At 47.7% G+C, this 23059-nt stretch overlaps 1 protein-coding gene and 1 long non-coding RNA gene across 7 annotated transcripts in view; one reads left to right on the forward strand and one right to left on the reverse strand.

Moving 5' to 3' along the window:
* Positions 1-16431, reverse strand: part of RASGRF2 (Ras protein specific guanine nucleotide releasing factor 2) — a 132053-nt gene extending 115622 nt beyond the window's left edge. For 3 of the 6 annotated variants that reach the window (XM_038123817.1, XM_038123814.1, XM_038123813.1), the window contains exon 1: positions 15977-16431. In XM_038123817.1, coding sequence (XP_037979745.1) covers positions 15977-16261 — 285 coding nt within the window. In that variant the 5' untranslated portion in view covers positions 16262-16431. The remainder of the gene's footprint in view (positions 1-15976) is intronic. The other 3 variants (XM_038123819.1, XM_038123818.1, XM_038123815.1) reach the window with 1 other exon arrangement.
* LOC119695401 lies at positions 5710-19103 on the forward strand. The gene is made up of 2 exons (XR_005255196.1): positions 5710-15129; positions 18685-19103. It is a non-coding gene; the product is annotated as an uncharacterized LOC119695401 (long non-coding RNA).
* The last annotated feature ends 3956 nt before the right edge of the window (positions 19104-23059 follow it).

Below are 23059 nucleotides of genomic sequence, written 5' to 3' on the forward strand. Positions count from 1 at the left end.
GATGACGGATGATGGATGGATGATGGATGATGGATGGATGGATGATGGATGGATGGATGGATGATGGATGGATGGATGGATGATGGATGATGGATGGATGATGGATGGATGATGGATGGATGGATGATGGATGGATGACGGATGATGGATGGATGATGGATGATGGATGGATGGATGATGGATGGATGGATGGATGGATGGATGGATGATGGATGATGGATGATGGATGATGGATGATGGATGGATGGATGGATGAAGGATGGATGATAGAAGGATGATGGATGGATGATGGATGGATGGATGATGGATGGATGATGGATGAATGATGGATGGATGGATGATGGATGGATGGATGGATGAGGAATGGATGGATGGATGGATGGATGATGGATGATGGATGGATGGATGATGGATGGATGGATGATGGATGGATGGATGGATGAGGGATGATGGATGGATGGATGATGGATGGATGGATGATGGATGGATGGATGGATGATGGATGGATGGATGAGGGATGGATGGATGATGGATGGATGGATGGATGAGGGATGGATGATGGATGATGGATGGATGATGGATGGATGGATGGATGGATGATGGATGGATGGATGACGGATGACGGATGATGGATGATGGATGATGGATGGATGGATGATGGATGGATGGATGATGGATGGATGGATGATGGATGGATGACGGATGATGGAGGATGGATGATAGAAGGATGATGGATGGATGATGGATGATGGATGATGGATGATGGATGGATGGATGATGGATGGATGATGGATGATGGATGATGGATGATGGATGATGGATGGATGATGGATGGATGATGGATGGATGATGGATGGATGGATGATGGATGGATGGATGATGGATGGATGGATGAGGGATGGATGGATGGATGGATGATGGATGGATGATGGATGGATGGATGATGGATGGATGGATGATGGATGATGGATGATGGATGGATGGATGATGGATGGATGGATGGATGGATGATGGATGGACGATGGATGGATGATGGATGACTGATGGATGGATGATGGATGGATGGATGGATGATGGATGATGGATGGATGGATGATGGATGGATGATGGATGGATGATGGATGGATGATGGATGGATGGATGACGGATGGACGATGGATGGATGGATGGATGATGGATGGATGATGGATGGATGATGGATGATGGATGATGGATGGGTGATGGATCTGTTACTACCGTGTGGCAGAGAGGTTTGCTGCTCGGGCACTTCTGGTGACACAAATAAATACGAAGAGCAGCCCTGTGTCAGCAGCAGGGCTGAGCTGACAGCTGCCCCAGGGATATCACAGCAGCACAGGGTGGCCCAGCTGTGACCCACACACAGCCCCACTCACTGCAGGGAGTTCACAGCACCCCAAATTTCCCCTCTCACCGGGCCAGGCAGCTCCAGGAACACCCAATGCCAGCTGCATAAATAAAACCTGCAGCTACTCCTGCCTGCGAAGGAGGACTTTACTGAGGCAGAGAGAGGCCAAAGATTTCCAGCAAAGCCACCTGACAGGGGACAAGGGGCACAGAAGGAAAACAGGAGAGGTATTGAGACTCTTTGCTGGTAGAGAAGGATGTTGTAGCCTACTGGCAGTTATAGCCATAAGAATTTATTCCACGAGACAGCTCTTGTTCAGTATAAACACTCTCCACAACCAAGCCTGCCCTCACTGACAAAGTGAGCTTCCAGTATCTCACTAAATTAGTTGTTGCCCTTTAAGTCCTTACTTTAAAAAAAAAAAAAATTTAAAAATCAACCCAAGAAACAATGTATGACATACTCTATTGTGCCACACTGTGATCCCAACATTGAAAACAAGACAGGGTGCCAGTAACTCCAGGCTGAAACTTTCCATGATTTTACCTTAGCAGCCCTTTGCTTGTCTCAAACAGCTCATGGAAAAGTGCTGGTACTCTAAGCACATTTAACACACTCCAGTTTCCAAATAACAACCAAAAATGAACATGGCATGAGTAATCTACAATGGAAGCTGCAGGTTATACATAAAATACATGCAGAACTGGATACCATTATTGATGTAAGTACTCCTTAGTAATAATTAATTTGATGGGTTCATAATTCAGGGGGTTTGAAGAGGGCAAAGGGAACAGCCTGAATCTAGTAAGTGTTTTTAATCAAATGAGTCAATTACATTTGAATAGTGTTCTTTGGAAGCTTTCAAAACTCCCATTTCAAATATGTTTTCCATTAATTATCCACACTTCCCTCAGCACTCCACCCCACTCATATCCTTCCTGACCTGGGTGACTTAAAAATAACCTTGAATCAAGAAAGAACATCAGGAAATATAAATGGAAATGGCAGCTGATCAACCCTTAATAAAAGGTACATGGTATTAAAGCAGATCAGGCACCTGGTCTCACTTGATATATTTAGAAAAGTCTGCTGAAGTCACTTAGATTAAATAATCCACCGCTGTGAAACTGCACCAGGTAAAGGACAGACATTTAATTCATGTCTTTGATGTAAGAAGCACCATTTATGTGTTTTTATGAAAGTAAGTGGAGTAGGAATAAACAAATCTTCACCGTGCTGGGCTGTGCTGGGGGGTGTCCCAGCTTTACACGTGATGCACCTTCAGTACCAGGCAGGGATTCCCCAAATACACCCCAGGGGGAGGAGATTAAATAAAAAGCCACCTGAGTGAACAGCAGGGACAAGGAGAGGGTAAGGGAAAAATCAGAAAGAAAATGGGCAAAGAAGTGACACACACTGAAGCCAAGGTGAGTCCTGGCACTGTGTGAATGTGGTGAAGCTGAACAACCACGTCCCCCTCTGTGCTTCCACCTCTGCAACAACACAGCCCAAAGAATTTATTTTACATCCCCCAGGGCAGCAAAACTTGGTATTTTTTAAAATACTGTTACTGCTCAGCACAAGGAGAGTACAAAAGGCAGGAAAACACTGAATTACAGATATATTCCAAGTAACTCCAGACAAGGAAAAAAGGCTTCAACTCGAGTTAGCAGCAGTTATATCACATTCTGTTCATTAGTGCATAAAAGTTTAAAGTTAAGTTTATTCTAGTTGCACAATTTTTTCCTGCTACAACTTAAACCTGAGCCAAGCCAGAATGACTACTTCAAATTTAAATCAGATGGGAAGCGATTAAAAAAGAAAACAAACTCTTTTACTATCCCAGAAAAAAAAAAAAAAGTGAAATAGAAAATACATGCCACAGACATGGTGCATTAACATGTGCATTAAAGAAAAAAAAGCATGTCAAAGGCCCAGGAAGACAGAAAGAGTTTTCATCTTTTTATTTTGCAATAAACTCGTAAGAACTCTGAATTTTTTCGTTATGGTTCTGAGCCAACAGTAAATTTCTTCCAGAAAGAAGACGAGACCGATCACTGTACAGCAACTTGAAACAATGTCCTGGCATATCTATTTCTTTTCACACGTGATTCCACTTCCTGACAACAAGCAGAGAGGAAAATTTAAGAAGGCAGAGTGGGAAGCCTTGCTGGTTTTCCTTACCAAAAAAAAAAAAAAAAAAATTCCTACTATTTGGGCCAACAGTCCCATCCTAGAACTGAACGTCCTGGGTGAAGGTTCAGTATCATCTTTCCCTTGTCCTCGGGGCCTGGTCAGTCAGAGGGTTTTAATCCACATGTTGGAGGCTATCAGGCTGGTCAGGTGTGATTTCCCCTTTGTGGATCCCACTGACCACCCTAAATCCCCTCCGTGCCCCCTTGTCTGTGGAAATGCTTCCCAAGAGGATTTCCCTCATCACCTTCCCAGGGGCTGCGGTGAGACTGATGGTCCTGTGTGGCGTTCATATTCCCTGAAAAATCCCTTCGCCCAGGTTTGTTCTCCTGGGAAGCTGAGAGGCCTCAGAGAAAAAGGAAAACAATTCTCATCTCATTTGCTTCCCCTGTGTTGTGCTCGTGTGGAATGTGTTTGTTTCACAGGTGATTGTTTCAGTGGATTCTGCTGTGAGTTGTTTCACTCTTTGGCCAATCAGTGCCAAGCTGTGTCAGGGCTCTGGAGAGAGCCACGAGTTTTCAGTATTATCTTTTTAGCATTCTGTAAGTATCCTTGTTGTATTCTTCAATATAATATAGCATTATAAAGAAATAAATTGGCCTTCTGACAAGATGGAGTCAGATGCATCATTCCTGCCTTCGTCGGGGCATCCCTGCAAATACAATAGTCCTGCCCTGTCCTGGCCATCCTTGGAGATGTGAGGGATGATATCTGGAGATACCTGCTCTCTCCCAGTCCCCAGCAGCTTCTCCCATCCCAGCCACTGTGACCACTCCACACTTTTCAACGTTCACTCAAGCAAAAAGTCTGGCTGCCACTGGACTGCACTAGGAAACGATTGAAGAACATGGGTGAATTCAAAGTCACTCAGGTTTGTGTTCCTGACTCACTCAAGAATTTAGAAAATTCAGAATTTTTGTATTACACCACAGTAATTTATGGGGGGGGGGGGGGGGGAATTGTCTGTTTTTACTGCATGTAACTGTCAAATGCTGACATTACAGTAAGGTGGGAAAGTATAAATATCAAAACTTATTAGCAAAGATGAGAAACACAATTCAAAAGGACGAGGTGCCTTACACTGCTCAGAATAAGAGGACTGGGTTGCTTACAGTTCTCCACCCACCCTAAAAACAGCAGCAGAAAGTCAGGATCTCTCAGCCAGGAGTGGGAGAGATGCCCGCAGCAAGAAATAAAGCTGCTGAAGGAGCTGCACAAGCAGGACACAGTGAGTTGGAGAATCCATGGGAAAGGACACAAATGATGAACAAAGCCCTGCACAGGTTCTTGCTCTGCTCCTGCTCACAGCTGGAGTCACCTTCTGGCCTGGTCCTGGTGAGAGCAGCACAGGGGCTGAGCCAGAGCTCCCAGCACTGCCCGTGGCACAGCCTGGAAGCACCACATTACCATTTGTGGGGCACAAACCAGGCCAGGAATGTGCACCAAAAGCAGTTTGAAATTCACACGAGGCAAAACAAATGCGGGAGGGAAAGGGTCAAAGAGGGGGACGCCACAAAGAGGGAGGAAAAGTGTGAACAAACATTTGATATTACCCTGGCAATGAATGCCAATTATTACAAAACTCATACATTCACCTTTCTAATGCAAGTGGTATTAAGGGGAACCTGCTACAATTACAAATAACTTACAAAACAAATATTAGGAATAAAAGCTCTTACCAATTTCAGCCCAAGTGCATCAAACCCCAACTGCCTGAAACAATGTGAACAACTGAGATCAGCAGGACCAGGGAGAGCCTCTTGCCTGGAAGGACAAACCTGCCAGGTGCACCCAACAGGTCCCAGAGGAAAATGAAGCCACGAATTAGAGGAGGAGCAGCCCGGACACAGGACAGGGGCCTTTACCCTCCTCAGGTGTTGCAGTCTGCAGAGACTTGCAGGTGACAGCTCGTGGGAGCCACTCCTGTGTCACCCGCACAGCCACCGCTGAGCACGGGGAAGGCTGCGGGGATAGACAAACATCCCCATGCAGATGGTGCCACCCATATGCCAGCAGATGGGATGGGATTCCGCATTTTAGGCTTGTTTGTGTCTGCAGAAGTCGCAGCAGCGACACAAAACTGATTCACCAGGAGCCCACGGGGTGAGAGGGGCAGGACACAGCCCAGGCAAGCACCTTCTGCTCTGGACCATCCAGGTAATGAACACACCCAAGACATGCATTCAAACACCCTCAAAAAAAGCAAAACTAAATGTTAAAAATCAAAGACACATTTGCAGAAAGCCCATGGTCTTTAGGAAAACCTGTCTGAAACAGTGCTGGGAAGATAGTTTTCTTTCTCCCCCGTCCTTTTCAAATATATTTATTTGTCTCATGCAGAACCACCTGGCACCCCTCTCAGTTTGTCAGGTTGATGCCTTTTTGGGCTACCTGAAAACAGAGCCCAGACAAAATTAAGAGAATAAAAAGTGATTACATTATTGAAGGGCCTTCAGGTACATTTTGGGCAGACAAAGCCCCCCAGGGGCTACATCCAAAAATGGACCATGGGCCATGGGTTTGCACACTTCTGTAAGTTTGGTGCATTTGCAGATTGGGGGTTAATCTGTTCCAATCCCAGCTTCAGCTAATGAAGTCATTTAGCCCAAGTTTGCTGCCCCCAACTCGCTTTTATCTACATTTCTGGCCCTGGGGCTGTGAGGTGCCCCTGACTGCCAGGCCTGGAGAGGAATTGCCCAAAACGGGGCAGCAGCAGCTGACACTGAGTATGGAGTTCAGAGTTACACACTCAAGAACTGCAGGACCACAAATGTATGGAAAACACAGAATTAATTTCCTAAGGCATCAGGGTGTCTCATCAGTCAGAGCCACAGGGATGCAGAGCAGCACCCAGGCAAGATCCTCTGGCTGTAATCAACTCCAGCATCATCCCAGGGGTGCAGACAGAGCTCTGGCAGGTCTGCAGCCCTGTGGCAGGGTGGCCCTGTTGACAGCAGGGCTCTCCCAGGTGTGAGAAACAGCTACTCACTCCTCATACATTTAGAGAAGTTTATTAAACCTTATCAAAAACACGACAGAAGACTGAGTAGAGAAAATATTACGGCACCAAGAGCAGAGGATTTTCCCCACCATGTGTTCATCCACACAATGGAGATTTTGCCTTTTAACCCTTTGGCCCCTCTCAAACTTCTGCCCATTGACTCCTCCTTCACTGCCCAGTGGTGGAGTTTACCTCCTCAAATCCAGACTGGAGGTCAGATGTCACCACAGTGACAATATCCCAAAAGCCAAATATCCCAAACCCAGGCCGTCCCCTGAGAACAACACAAGGGGGGTAAAACATAACCATAAATCTGTAACACTTCTCTTAACCTGCACACATTATATATGTCTGCTAATTCTCTGTTAATTAATCTGTCTGTTAATTGCTGAGAGCCAACCATGGCATCCCTCATTTGCCACACAGGTCACTGCACGTCAGGATATATTCATTCATAAGAGATAGACCAATTTTTATTTGAAAGTTCACTATAAAGCAATCTCCAAATGCTTTACTGAAATCACCTTCTACTAACAAGACAGAAAGCTCACAGAAAAATGTTTTCACTGAAATATAATGATTAGGGATAGAGTCTGTTGAGTAGCTTATGTCGGAGTGGTGAGCTGCAAACTGGCCTGGTGACTGGGGTACCTCTGTCCCTTACTGGGGGGATATCGGGAGGGGAGGGGTAAACTAGAACATGGTTTTAAGGTTGATACAATTGTGGACATCCACACAATTTAGAGAGATCTGCAAGCAGGTGATGCTCCTGCCAGCAGGTGATGCTCCCATCTGCAGCAGGCACCCAGGACATGAGCAAAACCCCCCACTCAGGGCCTGCAAGCGTGCCCCCATCACTGCAGGAGATCTGCACCCCAATTGCCTCTGTGTGGTTGTTCCCACAACCGAAGCCCTGGGTCGAAGACTCCGTTTCTCAAAAGTTTTGTCTGTCATTTTCACGCTCAGTTTGGGGTTTCTAGTGGTTGGTTCTGTCTTGGGGGCTCTTTTTTTTTTTTTTTAGTTTTTGGCATTAGGCAGGTAGAGGAGCACTGTGTTTGAGGCTGCCTGGTGCAGTGAACGCAGTGCCAGTGTGCAAACACAGTGATGCAGCCCTTGCTGGGAGCTTTCTCCCCTCAGCAGACCCTGGCCCAGCCACCACGCACAGGTGAGACCTGTTGTGATGCCCATGCACATCTCCTGCCCTCTGATCTGCAGAGGTCAGAAATGCTTACACACACCACGTCCTGGGGCACCTCTCATTACATCATTTCATCATCCATCACTCCCCTGCCACCGACACGTCTGTCTCCACGGCAGCCAGTGAGGCAAGAAGGAATTACTGCAGCAGAGGTCAGCACAAACCCCAGCAGGTCTGATGCAGCTCATTTCGGACGCCTGGTGAGACACAGCCGTTGATCTTTGGTGTTTAAGTGGCACTTTTCTATTTTAGCTGCTGCGTTCACAGAGGCTGGCTCTGCCTCCCAGCATGCCTCCCCCCTGAGCCAAGCTGGGCCCCCAAAACAAGGATTAATTACCTTTATCAACCACAACCACAACTCCTTCCTGAGTGCTCAACAAGAAAGGAGGCCCTGCTATTTCTCTCAGCCATCAGGTACCCGTTGGGCCAAGAAAGCAGAACCGCAAGACCTCAGCGACACAAAATCAACGTAAAAAAACCTGGAAAATCACACACACAGGGCTCAGTTCTGCCCCAGCAGCCCTCCCTCGCCTGCTGCTCCTGACCAAGCCCTCAGAGCAGGAGACAATGCTGCAGAAGTCAAATGCAGTTGATTATCAATCGTTTATCAGCCATCACCTGCACACAAACACCTGCATGACAGAGGTGATGCTGCGCGGGTGTGCCTGCTGGAGCCCCCCACTCCTCCACCACTTCTTCTCCACCATTCTCTCAAGAGAGCTTTGCCCTGCACAATTTCAGATCTCCCCAGCAGATTTATTAGGAGGAAGGATTTTTAATAGCTCACTGAAATTGCTCCGTGAGAGCCACGTTGAAGAGAGCAAGACTGGTGCAAAAAGGAGGTTGCAATTTTCTTGTCACGCCTGATCCTCCATGAACGCACAGGGTTAAAAATAAACTCTGGCTCTGGAGGACAGCAGAGACATCCTGTCAAAGGTGTTGGGCACGATCCCCACAGCTCCAGAGAAGAACACAAAATCTTTGGCATTTGCCGAAACTGGAGAAACAAGCCTTGTAAGGCAGAGGAAGTGAAATCAGAGAGAAACAGAAACAGCCATCCTAAATTTCCAACAGGTGGGGCCCCGGCCTAGTCCTGAGACATCAGAGCTGTAAATGAGTTGTAAATTTGTTGTAAATGGAAAATGTAGTTATCGGCTTTCACAATTATGGGTTGGCTTTTGCAAGTTACAGTTGATCACAAATATTCTGATACAGTGCTGTTTGTAATTCCTTTAAACTGCTTTTTGGTCTAGTGTGATCTGTCAGCTTATTTGTGCACTGCATGGCTTATAGAAATAGTAGAGTGATAAATATATCTTAGGCCTTAGCATAATATTAAAATAGACACCATGTAATGTTGAAATGCCTTTATTTGTGTAACTAACTCAAACAATCGTGTGAAACAGCTCTCACATTTGTAGACCACATTATCTGAATGATAAGATTACGGTGGCAGAAACCAGGACACCAAGGGGAAAAATTTACTACTGACCCTCCAGTTAGCAAGCAGTGTCAAAACAACAGAATGGAGCCTCGAGAGGAAATAAAATATATTGATTTAATCTACAGGACGGCATGCAGACGAGTCAGAGGGTAAAACCAAGCAAAAGATATTCCTGGAATATCCAAAGTCACACAAATGTTTGAATATGCATAACTCTCATCAAGATGCATTTCACCACTGTCATGAGAAGTACACAGGAAAATTGTTTCAAGCTCATGGTGTGCTTCTGGCATTTTGGCAAGCACTGGATATTGTCCCTTTTATCCCATAATAAACTTTCATTTAAAATTTTTGAGTAGTGAAGCTTGCTCCTGACAGGAGAGACAACACCAGTAGGGGGGTGAGGTTCAGGATCCAGCATGGGAATTGCCAGAACAGAGGCAAACACCCAGTTTGGGGTGGGGTGACCGATTCCCCAGCAATGCAGGGAGGCTGCTGAGTTTGAAAGATTGCAAAGGGCACGCTGCGGTGCAATGGAAACCTTGCAGTAACTCAAGAACTTGAATCACACTAGTTCAAGCCTGCAGAATAATTAATCAGATAATTTCTGTTGCTCAGACATTATATCACGCTCAGAAACCTCAGAAGGCAAAAAAATGGGCAAAAGTCACAGTTCCACAGCACCATGAGCAAAAAGGAGATAATATAATTCAAATTTTTTTCCAATAGTTACAGCATTTACCTCCTAAAACACAACCTTTCTTAATTTTTTTAAAGATGCAGTGGAGATGATCAGATCTACAAAAAAAATTTTAAAAAAAATTTAAAAAAAAAAAACCACAAACAACTTCCAGAAGTAAAATTCAAAATGATAATATAGCTCTTTTCAGAATTGGCAGTTTATAACACTTGCTAAAAAAACCTCAGCTGGTTCTGAGCTCATGGCAAGCACCAAAAGAAACTGAAATGGCTGGACTGACTTGGGGAAGCCTCTGCTTCTATAAATACTGATCCTGTAGCTCAAACAGAAAATCACACCGGGATTGGTAAATCAAAAAAAAAAAAAAAATTGGAAGCTCAATTGGAAGCATATGTTCCTACACATTTAGTGCTAAAAAAACCCATCCCTCAATCAGTAATGACTGGTACAGAGAAAGAACTGGGAAGAGGTGCTCCCCCAAATCTCACGTTCCTGCGGGGACAGGCAGCTGCTGACCCACAGCCCCACCAGCACTGTTCTCCACCCTGCCCCAAAAAAAGGAAAAAAAACAGTGAAAAAAATAAAAGATCAAGTTTAAAAGTTAAATCAAGGCAAATGAAGATAAATGAAGCACAATCATGCAGTAAGTTGGGGACTGAGCTGCTGTTTCTGTGCTCAGAATCTGCTTTCCTGCAGATCTCCTGGTACGTCTGAGGAATCAATGCAACTCCATCAACAAGGGAGACGAAATGAAACGAGCAGCAGCGCTGGCTGTCAGGCAGGTGGGAGAATGAAATTCACATTAAACTGTTGGAGTGCCTCATCTGAACTTCATTTGAGCGTTCTCACCCCCACCAGGAGCTGCTGGCCACCCCTGGCAGGTTTGAGGCTGGGGCTGGGGCTCACATCGCTCTTACAGGACTCAGTCACATTTCTGGTCTCCAGGCTCCGGGATTTTGCACTTCCAAGTGAGGTCTAACCTGTGCTTCCAGCCGCTGACATTTCACCTGTTGGCCCAGAGCATTTCCCAGCAGCCCCACAAACCAGCCCCTGCCAAATGTCGTTTGTCTTGGGATCTAATTATCATCCAATAACTTAATTAGGCGTTGCGCACTTCTGTTGGAGCACACTGTAATATTTCAGGACCTTACAAAGCCCTGCAGGGGAAAGCTGAGGACCTCAGTCCGTGCTTTCTATCCAATAAAACTTTGTCCCACCAAAATCTGATCTTATTACCCCCACACACGCCCAGTTACAAACAACCCACCTGGTAACACCACAGAAGAAACACGCATCTTGAAGAGTTGGGAGGAAATGCCTAACTTTTGGCAAATCTGCAAATAAATATGGCTGTGAGCTTCTCCTGTCCTTCTCCTTATTCACAAAAGGAGCTCACTGCTGAACAAACACAAAACGTTCATCAAAGAGCAGATCTCAGTCCCTGGACAGACCACAGGGGGGTTTTTGCTTGTTTGTTTGATTGCTGGTTTGGGTTGGGTTCTTTTCCATTTGTTTGTTTGGGGGTTTCATTAATTTTATTTTTTTTTTTTTGTATTTATTTCCCACCTGTTGCCTCAGGTGACAGGGGAGGATGTAAATTCACTTTTCATCTCTTCACGAGGAGGAAGGGGCAGCCCCTTGGAGGCACAGTGACAGTGGCTCCTGCTCTGCTGCCCCTCAAACACAGACCCAGAGGAGTCTGAAGGATCTGGGGAATGTGCCCACGAGCCCTGATGTCCCTCCACAGGGACTGGGGGACAGGGACAACCTGGGAAAGTGACCAAGAGCAGGGGACCCCACAGCTGTCTTCACACAATTTAGGGACTGTGTCATGAGAAGATCTTACAAAAACATTAACCCCAAGAGCACTGATAACCACATTTTTTAATTAACTCCTTCTGTTGAAGGTAATCCATTAAAAAAAAAAAAGTTTGGAGAAAACAAAACTTGGAGAAAAGAAAACAAAAAAGCACAACACAACTTTTTATTTCTTCTCAGATGATGAGGAGAAAAACTCATCTATTATTTTTTTAATTTCTCCTGAAAATTTTTGAAGCACGGTGGTCTCTGGCCTATCTTTCACTGGAACACCAAGGGGAATTCCCTGCCCACATGAGAGCAGTGAGATTTATGGACAATACAAATCCTGAGGGTGCCAAAAAAACCCCCAGCACTCCTCAGCCATCTGCAGCATTAAACACGCACAGGATGCTGAGCAACACTGGGGGGGTTGCCCAAAAAAAACTGAGTAACTTTCAATTAATTTCATCTTCATTAAAAAATGCCCTTTAAGTGCTGTTGCTTTGTTAAACATTAAATTAGCTGAAGGTACAGCAAAGCTGTTGGTGGCATGTGCCAAGCAGTAAGTGTAAAACAGAGAGGATCCACAAAAATCAGTGTCCTCTACAAAACCAGAGCTGCAGCAGGCAGGAAAAAAAATTCAAATGATTGGATTCTGTTAATCTGTGGGGACACGGACCTAATACTGCATTTAATTTTGCTAAGTGGGAGGAAGATTATTGCAGGCAAGATACAAAGAATATCTCTGCCCCAATCATGTAACATTTGCAACCTTAAATACTCCGAGACAGCTATTAATGACAGTATCAGAACATTTCCATGTATTCAATGCATAGTTATGAAAGAAGCTAAACACACAGGCCTCCTCCCAACGCGGACAATAATTGTAATGTCAATATTTACATTCCCCTGGTCACTTGTTTCCAGTAGTATTTTTAAAATAAGTGTTGGTGAACTTGCTGGGTAACAAGCGCCAGCCTTCTGTGAAGGTCTGCAAAAACGGATGGTTTGGGGCATTTTGCTTTACTTTTGAAAGAGACTGACCCCTTGCTGAGACAGAGCCAGCCATTCTCTTTCCACAGGTTTTGAAAGAAAAGCAGAAATGTGTTCTCATCAAGACCAAACTTGCTGGGAGCTGCACCTGTTTACAGCCCTCGGTTCCCCTGGGAAGAAGCAGTTTAACTAAAACCAGGACCTATCTGCCCGTGGTATATACGTGCCCTAATTTGCTGATTTGAAACCCAGCCTCTCCCACACTGCTGTTCTCCCAATAAATCCATATCCTCATTTTTCGCCCTGAGATGTGAAATCAGAGTGTACAGCAACACCTGCTTGGCGCTCGGGAAAACTCCTCTAAAACCTGAGGGAGATCAAAACCCTTTTCTCTAAAAAACAGGAATTCCCCCTGCAGATCATTCAGGGCATGCAGCACGCTCAATGTGATCACACATTTCCAGGGCATCAGTTGATTCACTCTTTATGCAGTCATTATCAAGACAGGTTCTGTGCTTTTAACAGGTTTTCCTTTGAAGCAAATATCCCTCTGAAAGGGGAAAAAAAACCCCAAAATACCAATATGCTAATGGAAAAGGCAAAATAAGCACATTCTGCCACGGGAATTGTTTCTCAAGGCCTTAATGGTGAAAATAACAGAGCAAGTCTCATGAAGGCATTTGGGATCTTGCTCAGAATGGTGGTTCCTGTCCCACCTGAACGTCCCCAGCAGCCCCAGCAGGGTGGAACGTGTCCCTGGGAGATGGACACCACACCTGGACACATCTGGCAGCCAAAATTCCGCGTCCTGAGCAGGACAGCACAGCCCAGCACTCGTCCCACTCAGATCTGGCAATTTACAGAGTTTCAGCTGGCACATGACCCGACAGCCAATGCCCAAACAACTGGAAACCAACCCTGAAAGGATCTGCAAGGTAAGGAAAACGAAATCTGTTTGTCCAACAAGCATTTTCCATAATCTTTATTATGTAACTCGGACAAAACACGTTGCTTTTTCAAATATCCACTCAAGGTTTACTGGTGAAGCTCTCTGGTGTGATTAATTCCACTTTCTCTCCCTCATCTGTGTAATTCTATAGCACATATCACTCCAATGTCTAAGTTACTCAGGTAAATAAAACCCAAACTAAAGCAGAAAACTTTTGTATTTTGTCCCTCCTTTGGAGAATAGAGATCTGATTCTTCAAAAACTGCCACAGAGCTTTTTTCTTTTCCATTCCATTAATACATTGGTGTGGTGAAATCAAAGCAAATTAAATCTGCGCAGTATTTTTTCACTGCCAGGAGTTAGCATGTGCAATATCGACTTTTCATTATCATCTGATTAAAGTTTGCCTGCCTCTGTTAATAAACTGAAGGTTCGTGGCTCATTGCTTTACACCTTTAAGAATGCGAGCAAGTTTTCTAAATGAAAGAGACTGCTTAATTTTCAAACCTTTTTTTTTATCTTTTTTTCTTGCAATGGATCGGTTTTGGCCACTGAGGGAATTTCCTGTACACCTTAGCAAAGGTTTGTGTCTGCGTGTGTGTGTGTACAAGCACCTGTAAAAGCTACTAACACCCAAAAGCTTTGAATACAGCTGGGGATCAACCAAAAGGCGACCAGAAAAGGATGTTTCCTGATGATATCTCTTGAAAATTCAAACTAGCATCCCATGAAAAAAAAAGAAAAAAAAAAAAAATTTCTTCTGCCTCTTGAATAGCAGTCTGCTATTCTTGAGAGCACCAACATAGCCGATGTCTGAAGCCATAAAAGCTCAGCTTCCTGCCCTGTAATTATTACTAGATGTAATTATGAGCAACTCATTCATCACTATAAAAGCACAACTTAAGGCTCCCAGAGAACAGACATGGAAGGGATTTGTTTTCAGGCAGCTCTCTCAGTCAGGCTGTAATTTAACAACACCGCTGATAAACAAGCGTAGTAAGCCAATGTAAAGGAGGCAGGGCAACATCCATGTTTAATATCATCTGGGGATCCTCCAGCGCTCCATTTGTAACGCTACGGAAGCGTGCCTCAGAGCAGTAAGCGGGGATTGGAGGGCGAATATGACATAACTGCAACCATCCCAGCTCCCCCAAAGTTTGTTGGCTTCACCACGAGACACCCGGAGGCTGCCGGAGCACGCCGGGATTATTTACAGGTGGGGGAAAAAAAAAAAAAAAAGCACGAACATAACACGAATCTCTGAGCTCTCCTTGCAAAGTTACGGCTGCAGAGGTGTGCTGGGTTTCAGGACCAGCGGCTGCGGTCCCTGTCGCTCTCTCACAGGCGTCAGGAAACACCTGCAGCCACCCAAACTTCCCCAAACCCGTCCGGCGCGGCAGAAAGGCACCGGGGCACGCCAGCACCAGCCTCGAGCACCTTTCAGACAAGATCAGCGATTCGCATGAGGCAACAGGAGGCGTGTGGGTAAGACACCCGATCCCCATCCACGCCGAACAGCCACGGCGTCCTTCCCTCCCCGGTTATGTAATACACGCGAGTATTTAACCACTGCTGCTCTGACACACGCCTGTCACCCAGATCAGCCTCGGGCGGGATCAGCCGGCCCGCCAGGGGCAGCGGCAGGGCAGGAATTTGGCATTCGGGGTCGCCCCCCGGGGAAGGAATCCCAGCCGAGCCCTGCGCGGTCCGAGCCCCCCGGAGCCGGGTCGGGCGCTGTGCCACCGCTCCCACCCGAGCCCTGCCGGCCTCGCCACACCTGCCTGGCCAGGAGCCGTCCCTGTCCCGCGGGATGGGGCAGGCTGCAAGCAGGGCAGGGGCTCACCCCGGCTGCGCAGCCCCCTGCCCGGCCGCCACCCGCGTCGCCGGGGGAGCCGAGCGGCTGTGTTCCCCCCGGAGCACCCTTGGGCGAGGCGGCAGCCCCGCAGGGAAGGGCGCAGGGACTCCCTCAGAGTGGCCCCCGTGCTGCTTTGGGGACTTTGGCCCCGGCAGCCTGGCCGCGCCGAGTTCGCTGAGAAACGCACAGCTGCACAAGCGCTGGCACCGAGACCCCTGAACACCTGCTTGGCGAAACGCCGCTCTCCGGGCAGCCCACCGAAACTCGGCGCGCCGTCACCGCGGCTGACAAGGGTGACAGGGCTCGGGGAGGAACCAAGAGCCACCAGCCAGGACTCCAGCACCGGCGGCCCCGCCGCTCTGCCAGCCCGAGCGGGAGCCGCCGGCGGGGCCGGGCCGGGGGCGGCACCGCCGGGGGGGGCTTGGGGGCGGCCCCGAGCGCTCCCTCCCCGCCTGCCCTCCACCCGCGGGGCGGTACCTGCTTGTCCAGCGCGGCATCCTTGGCGCTGCCCGCCGCGCATCCCTTGGGAGCGGGCACCCGCTCGCAGTTGCAGCCCTCCAGCATGTACATGCCGGCGGGGCGGGCGCTCTGCTCGCCCTCGAAGTAGAAGAGCACGTTCTGGTAGAGGGCGAACCACTTCTCGTGCCAGCGGTTGGTCTCCGCCGTCTTCTTGCTGAGGTAGCCGCGCTTGGTGCCCTCCTTGCGGGCCAGCAGCGCCAGGTACAGGGCGTGCCCCTCGTTGTACCGCACGCTCTTCTGCATCGTGCCCGGAGCCCGCGGCCGCGGCGCAGCCTCGCCGGGCGCTCCCGGAGCAATTCATGGGCTCCGGCACGCACCGACGGGGCGGCCCCGGCCCCGCGCCCCGCCCGAGTGTCCCCCGGCCCCCGCCCCGCCCCGCCCCGCGCCGCCTCCCACCGCCCCAGGCACCGCCGCCGCCGGCGAGCGGCCCCCCGGGCGCTGACGTGGGGGGGGGGGGGATCAGCCGTAAATCCGCTTTGGAGAGCGATTTAAAGAGCAAAGTCGCCGCCGCCGCAGCGCCCGGGTCCCTGCCCCCCTCCACCCTTCCCCCCATGCCCGCATCCCTCCGCTCTCCATCCCTCTTTCCCCCCGTCCCCCGATCCCCCCATCCTTCCATCCCCGTATCCCCCCCCCTCCATCCCTCCTGGGGACCCCGCGGGCAGCGCAGCGCTGGCCGGGCCGGGAGCCGCGGGGTGATTTTTTGGGGGCTGCCCCGCGGTTTCTCGATAGTTTCCGCCTTTTCCCATTCTTGGAGCGAAAAATCTTGGAAAGCGGCAGGGCCGGGCGAGCGCGGCCGCCGGAGCCGGGTCGCTTCGCTCTGGAGCCGTGGCGAAAGCATTAAAGCAAAAGGCAGCAGAGAAACCCGAGAGAAATAGCAGAGAGCTGTCACTTTGAACCCGAAATTCAGGCCGGGAACGGCGCGGGGGAGCGCCCCAGGTGCCCCCCCAGCCCCGCATGTGCTCGGGCAGCGCGGTGGGCGCAGAGAGACCCCCGGCCCGGGCTGCGGGGGCTCGCCCGCCGCAAACGGGACCATTTATAGATCCCAAGTGGCGGCTGCAGCTCCAGGCACCGCCGGGGAGCCGCACACGCCGAAAGGAAAAGCTCCGGGAGTGCGGCGGGTGCGAGGGTGGCAGCAGGGGCTGGCTCCGGCACAGCGGTACCTGCACACCTTCTTTACAGCAAATAAACTTTGGCCGGGGAGCTGGCGTCCGGAATTGTTTTTACATAAAACATGCCAGTATGGAAATTCCTTCCTTTAGCGGCTTAAGCTTCCTCTTAGGGTTCTTTCAGGGAAAGCCTTGGAACTCTTTCACTTGGAAGCGTGTTTTGCATGTGTAGCCTTCGCTCTCTTTTCACTTTGCTGCGTCTCACGAGTGAAAAAGAGCAAGGCGTTAAAATGCAGAAGTTAGGGTGTTCAGTATTCCGCTGTACAATGCACGGAACGAGTTGGAAAACGTTTCCCGTGCGATCCGTGCCAGCCCGTGGGGTTCTGTCGCAGGAGCTGCGGGCCCGTGCAGGGTGGCAAGGCTCTCATCCTGTCAACAGGCAGTTTTGTATTGGGAAAACACAAACAGAAGCACAAACGCTGCTGGAACTTCGTTTGCCCGGTGAAATCTGAGCCCAGCCCATCAAGGCCGGGGGAAGCCCAGGCTTTGGGCAGCACCTGGAAGGTGTGACAGGACCGGTGCCCATCCAGCCCGGGCACTCACCTGCCCCCGTGACGCCTCCTGGGCTCCTGCATCAGTTCCCGTGTGGAATTCCATGGAATTCCGTGTCCCTCGGGCAAGGCAGCCAGAGCAGGGAGAGCAGCAAGCTGCCACTCAGGGGAGCGTGCAGACATCTGACACTCGGTGAGGAGCTGGAGCTTTCCAGAAGGAGCACGTCGTACATCACGACGCAGTCCTACAGCAAGAGCCCACCTCTGCCAAGATAAAGTTGCAGGCTTTTGTCCCAGCTGACGTAATCTGTGCTTTCATAGAGGTTTTGCACAAAACACCAGTGATCACACATCATCTGTTCCACCAGGTCACCTGAGACACGCAGGAAGAAATAAACGACAGGAGTTCAGTTTTATTTATTAAGGAAGAAAGAAAGAGAGGGTTTTCTTAGACTACATCATTTTCTCCTAGACGTGCAGGCCCTTTTCCTCAGCTGAAAATGTTGAATATGTCATTGCACAGCCATCTGTAGGGAACTAAAAGGAGTCTGCTATTCCTGGTCAGTGCAGGGAATGCTGTTTGTGTAACCATCAGCTTGTTCAAGTGTGATTTAGTTCTCTCCATGATATTATCTTTATTAACTATCACCGATCATTCTCATACAAGGACAACCTACTTTTTATTGCTTTAAATGTCTACAACATATATATGAATGTATCTGCTGTCTAATACATCCAAATGTATCTATGCGCCTATATGTGGGATTATTTCTTTAAATTCTTCATTATCAACATTAAAGAAGGGCTTGTTTGTGCTTTAAAAAAAAAAAGGAATTCTAGGCCAAATTCATATGTATGAACACGATCGAGTTATATGTGCAAACAGATGTAAAGGAATCCGTGGATGTAATTTATTCCATAGGCCTCTGAGGAAGAGAACATGCAGATAAGCACACTGTTTTACTTTATTTTATATCCTAACCTTCATTTTGTTGTATTTTAATTCCAGGGGATTCATTTATAAAAACACATTCCCAAGTGTTGCCAGGATGGCTCCAGAGTGGAAAGTTGTGGTCCTGTACCAGCAGAGATAATTTGACCCAATCAGGCTACATTTAACCTGAAATTTCCTTTGGGAGCTCGTCCAGTGCAAGGTGTTCAAAGATGCCACAAGCAGGGAAATACATTGAGCTGTGTTCCACGGCAGTGGAATTGCTGAGTCCCACACCCAGGAGTGCCCCTGGGAATCTGGGGGGCAGTGAGTTGCCAATCCTCTGGGTGACAAAAAAAAAAAAAAAAAAGAAAAAAAAAAAAAGTAGAAAATCTAGTTTAAAAATCATGTACAATGTAGGCCTCTATCCTAAAAAACACTTCGGGAAAAGTACTGTTAATGTAAAGGTAATAAAAATTGGCTAAAGCAATGGAAAAGGTGTTATCCTACTGTTTTTGTGTCTGGGTTTGTATATACGTGCTCTATTTTTTATATGTTTATTTGTCACTAAACCACTATTTACATTTTCGCATCAAGGTAATGCATCAAAATGCAAAACAATTTAGTAAAGCTGTTGAAGAAGTGCTGCAATAACTTCCGGGTGAAAAAACCACCAGTTTCACTAAGAATGCCCCTCTGTGTCTCCTCCTGCAGATTGTCTGAGAAGCAGAACTGAACCAGTCTCTTCCCTGTGATTTTATTCACTTTTGCTGCTCTAATCGTTTGCTCTTCGAGGCACAGGGTACAACCTGGCTGCTGGAAAGGTATTTGTGATACTCAGCTGAGATTCAGTTGCCTGATAAAGCAGGAAAATTTTGAAATACACACCTCACATCGCTGCCGTTCTAAGTCCTGAATGTCTTGCAAACAACTTTGGGTTTAATACAGCTGGCGACGTCCTTTGAGAGCTGCTATCCCCGTTTTGTGGAGACCTTTTTGGGGAGGAATTTTCTTGGTAAATCACTTTTCAGTCACGTTGTATACCACAGTGGTAATTCACTCCCGATGGATTTACTTGTGGCTGCCCAGGGGTGTGAGGGAGGTGGTGACACAGGTGTCCATGAGATTCCCTCCTTCAGGAATCCCAGCCCGGCACCCAGTGGGAGCTCCAGCAGAAGGCAGGCAGCTGCAAACCACCTGTCACGAGGATATCATCATCATCACCATCATCATCATCATTTTTCATGATCGTGCCTTAACCTCTTAGTGCAAAATGTTGCAGAACCACAGGAAAACCAGGAGCCACTTGGTCTGAGCTCAAGATCAGATCCCTAGAGGCAGGGAAGAAGTTCAGGGACTACGTGCTGCCCTTTGTGACAGGCAGCATCCCCCAGGACACAGCTGGCATGCGTGCTGCTGGTATTTTGGGAGAAGAATAGCTAAATAAGGTTACAGAGCAACTTCTGAAAGAAGCAGTTTGGTGTGTCTGCAGAGGTCATTGGTGAGTTCTTGCCTGTGGTCAAGGACAGCATGAGAAAATGCAAAGGACTGTTGAAAAGAAAGGAGAAAAATAGATGCAGTGCGGGAGGTGTCTCACAGCCAGGCTGGAGAAAATCAAAAGCAGAAGTAAAAAAAAAAAAAAAAATTAAAAAAAAAAAAAAAAAAGAAGAGAGAAAAGCTGGAATCAAGGGACTCAATTAAACTGGAGAAACACCACCAGTAAGGCAGGAGGCAAAGGCAAGTGGGCTGAGGGAGGATTCAGCCTGGCTGGCAGAGCGATGGTAATGAGAGCACGGTGGGCAGAGAGCAGCAGAGGGAAACCGTGTGAGCTGGGGGCTGGAGGAGACAAACCAGGGCAGGGCAGGGCAGGGGGAGCTGGGGCAAGGTGGGCAGGGAACCGTGGAGAAGAGAAAGCAGCAGCGGCGGGAGAGCCCTGGGTGCTTGGCATGGCTGGGGCAGGGTGAAGAGGAGCTGGGAAACACCCACTGAGGTGCTGGGGGTGAGAGCAGGACCCTGGGGCAGGACAAGAGCACAGCGAGGAGGGGGTGGGCAACAAGTGGGAGAGGAAGAGGAGGGTGGGGCAGGGTCAGCGCAACGCAGCAGGTGAAGTGAAGGGGTTGGGTCGAGGGTAACGCTGGGAAGGAGAGTGGCATTTCAGATGTGGAAACGCTGATAAGCCCAAACCAGCACTGGAATCACGTGGGGAAGAAAAGACAGCAGCTTTTCTCCTTAAGCCTGTTTTCAGCTGGTTCCTTTTCAGCAAAAGGTTTGCCAGCTGGGATTAAAAGGGAAGAGCCAGGATTCAGCTTGTTGACCAGACATGTTAATTAAAAGTTCCGGGACTGTTTTATTTAATACAGATAAAATGAGCGTTAGCTAAGCATTAAATGCAAAATGAAGTTACAACAACGCTTCAAAACTTCATTCACACGACTGAAATGTTCACATGGAGACACACACTCGCTTGTTGGAAACATGACTGCCAGAGCTGAGCCCTGCATTTGAAAGTTAGTCGAGATTTCTCCCTTTTTCCCCTGCTCTGGGAGCCGTGTAATGAGAATTTCACAGACCCTGTGATTAGTGTGGTGTCCTTAAGAAGGGTATTGTCCTGCAGCTCACAAATTGCTAAAGCATGAAACTGTCTCGACGTTCTGGGGAGATATCTCGAATTAGTGCTCTCAGTGTTCCAAAGGCTTTGGCATGTCCCAACACAGATTTCATAATGTTCTCCAAATGTGAGCGGGGAGAGGCAGAGCTCCTGAGAGCAGGGGGATCAGCAGACACTGGGCTGTGATTGCTCTCCGTTTCAGAAAGCCCTTGGTAGCTGGGAAAATGACTTCAGAATTGAAAAGACATGGTAGGATAAAATTTCCTTTCTTTTTTCTTTTTTTTTTTCCCCCTTATTCCGTGTGAACCGAGTATAAATGCAAATCACTCTTTGCTTATTCTGTCAAGATACTCTCACATATTGGCATGGAAATAGGAAAAATGTGTAAAATATTAAAGCACTCTCATTTCTTGGGGAAAAAGTAAGCCCCACAGATTGGAAGAAAGATACAGAGAGCGCAGCGGGTGCCATCTGGAATAAGTAAGCAACCCTGGGAAGAAATGGTGATGTTTACAAGGCCTGATGCTGATACAGAGAGTTCTCTCCATCTGGCACGAAGCCTGCAAATAATCTGCCACAGGGGTGCATAATTCAACAGAGAGCAGGTTTGATAATCTGCGAGTTGAGGCATTTAATGTCTCCTTTGGGCAGCTGAGCAGCTCCTCCCTACACCCAGCCCGGGGGGCAGGAGGACCCACAGGCCATAAAAATGGGGTTTGTGGCAGAAATCAAACGTTTCAGGGCACCCACATCCTCTCAGGGCGGTGTGAGAATTCCGGGACAATGCCTTCACAGGAGAGCGTTGCTTTTTTTTGTTTTGTTTTTGATACGGATGCAATGCACTGAAAATCATTATAATGAATCCCTTCAGATGAAGCTGGGGCTGCACAAACGCCCGGAGAAAATGTGTGTAACAGCAGGCGGGGGGAAAAAAAAAATAATAATAATAATCTTAAAAGGCTGTAGGCAGAGCAGCCCTGACAACAGCGATGTGAGCCGATGCTTTCACCCCTCACGTGCAGGCAAAGAGACACCAAACAACCTCCTGCTGAACAAGAGCCAAGACACTGAGCTGAGCATCAGCCCCCGTTCATTTTGGGGGTTTCTGGGCAGGTGGGAAGTGCACGGCAGGTGCCTGTAGCTGCTGACCCCGCTGCTGATGGTGCACATTCCTCCTGGTGTCGTATTTGTGCGGTTCACATTCTCAGCTCAGACGTTTTGTAGCTGCCTGGGAGGTGTGGGTTGTAATTTTATGTGGGGAGGGGAGGGGGGGGGGGGGGAATGAAGAGGGGGAAAAAGTGTAAAAATAGCTCAGAGAAACATGATTTGAAAGGGGAAAAAATCAGCAATATCCATCTGTAATTGTATCAGCAACTTACATAAAATTTGTAGCCTCATCATTAATGGTGGAAAGCTTTCCAGGGGGAATGTATATTAATTGCACTTCAAATTTATGCTTTTTTTTCAGCAGAATACAAAACTAAACATTTATTGTATTTGTCACAAAGCCACTTCTGCTACATGCTAAAATTATCAAAGGCCTGAATCCATATCAAAGTACACTTGGTCCTTTTAATGCAGAAATAGAGTTTATTTCCCAAATAGGTTCCCCTTGGGTGCATAGAAAGAACATAAAATCAAAATAATTTTACCGGAAAATAATAAAAAAAAATTGTGCTCACGCCTTCATTATTTTGTTTGTTTTTAATTCTTGGGTCACTTGTATTATTTCAAATGTTAGCACAACCCTTTTGTTACGCACTGGTGGTTGCAAGTGGTGCTGAAAATTGTATTTATTCCAATTTCCCAGCCTGTTTGCTTGTATTAATAATAAACTGAGATTGT

This window comes from Motacilla alba, chromosome Z (assembly GCF_015832195.1).
Source record: "Motacilla alba alba isolate MOTALB_02 chromosome Z, Motacilla_alba_V1.0_pri, whole genome shotgun sequence".
In the NCBI taxonomy this organism is placed as follows: Eukaryota; Metazoa; Chordata; class Aves; order Passeriformes; family Motacillidae; genus Motacilla; species Motacilla alba.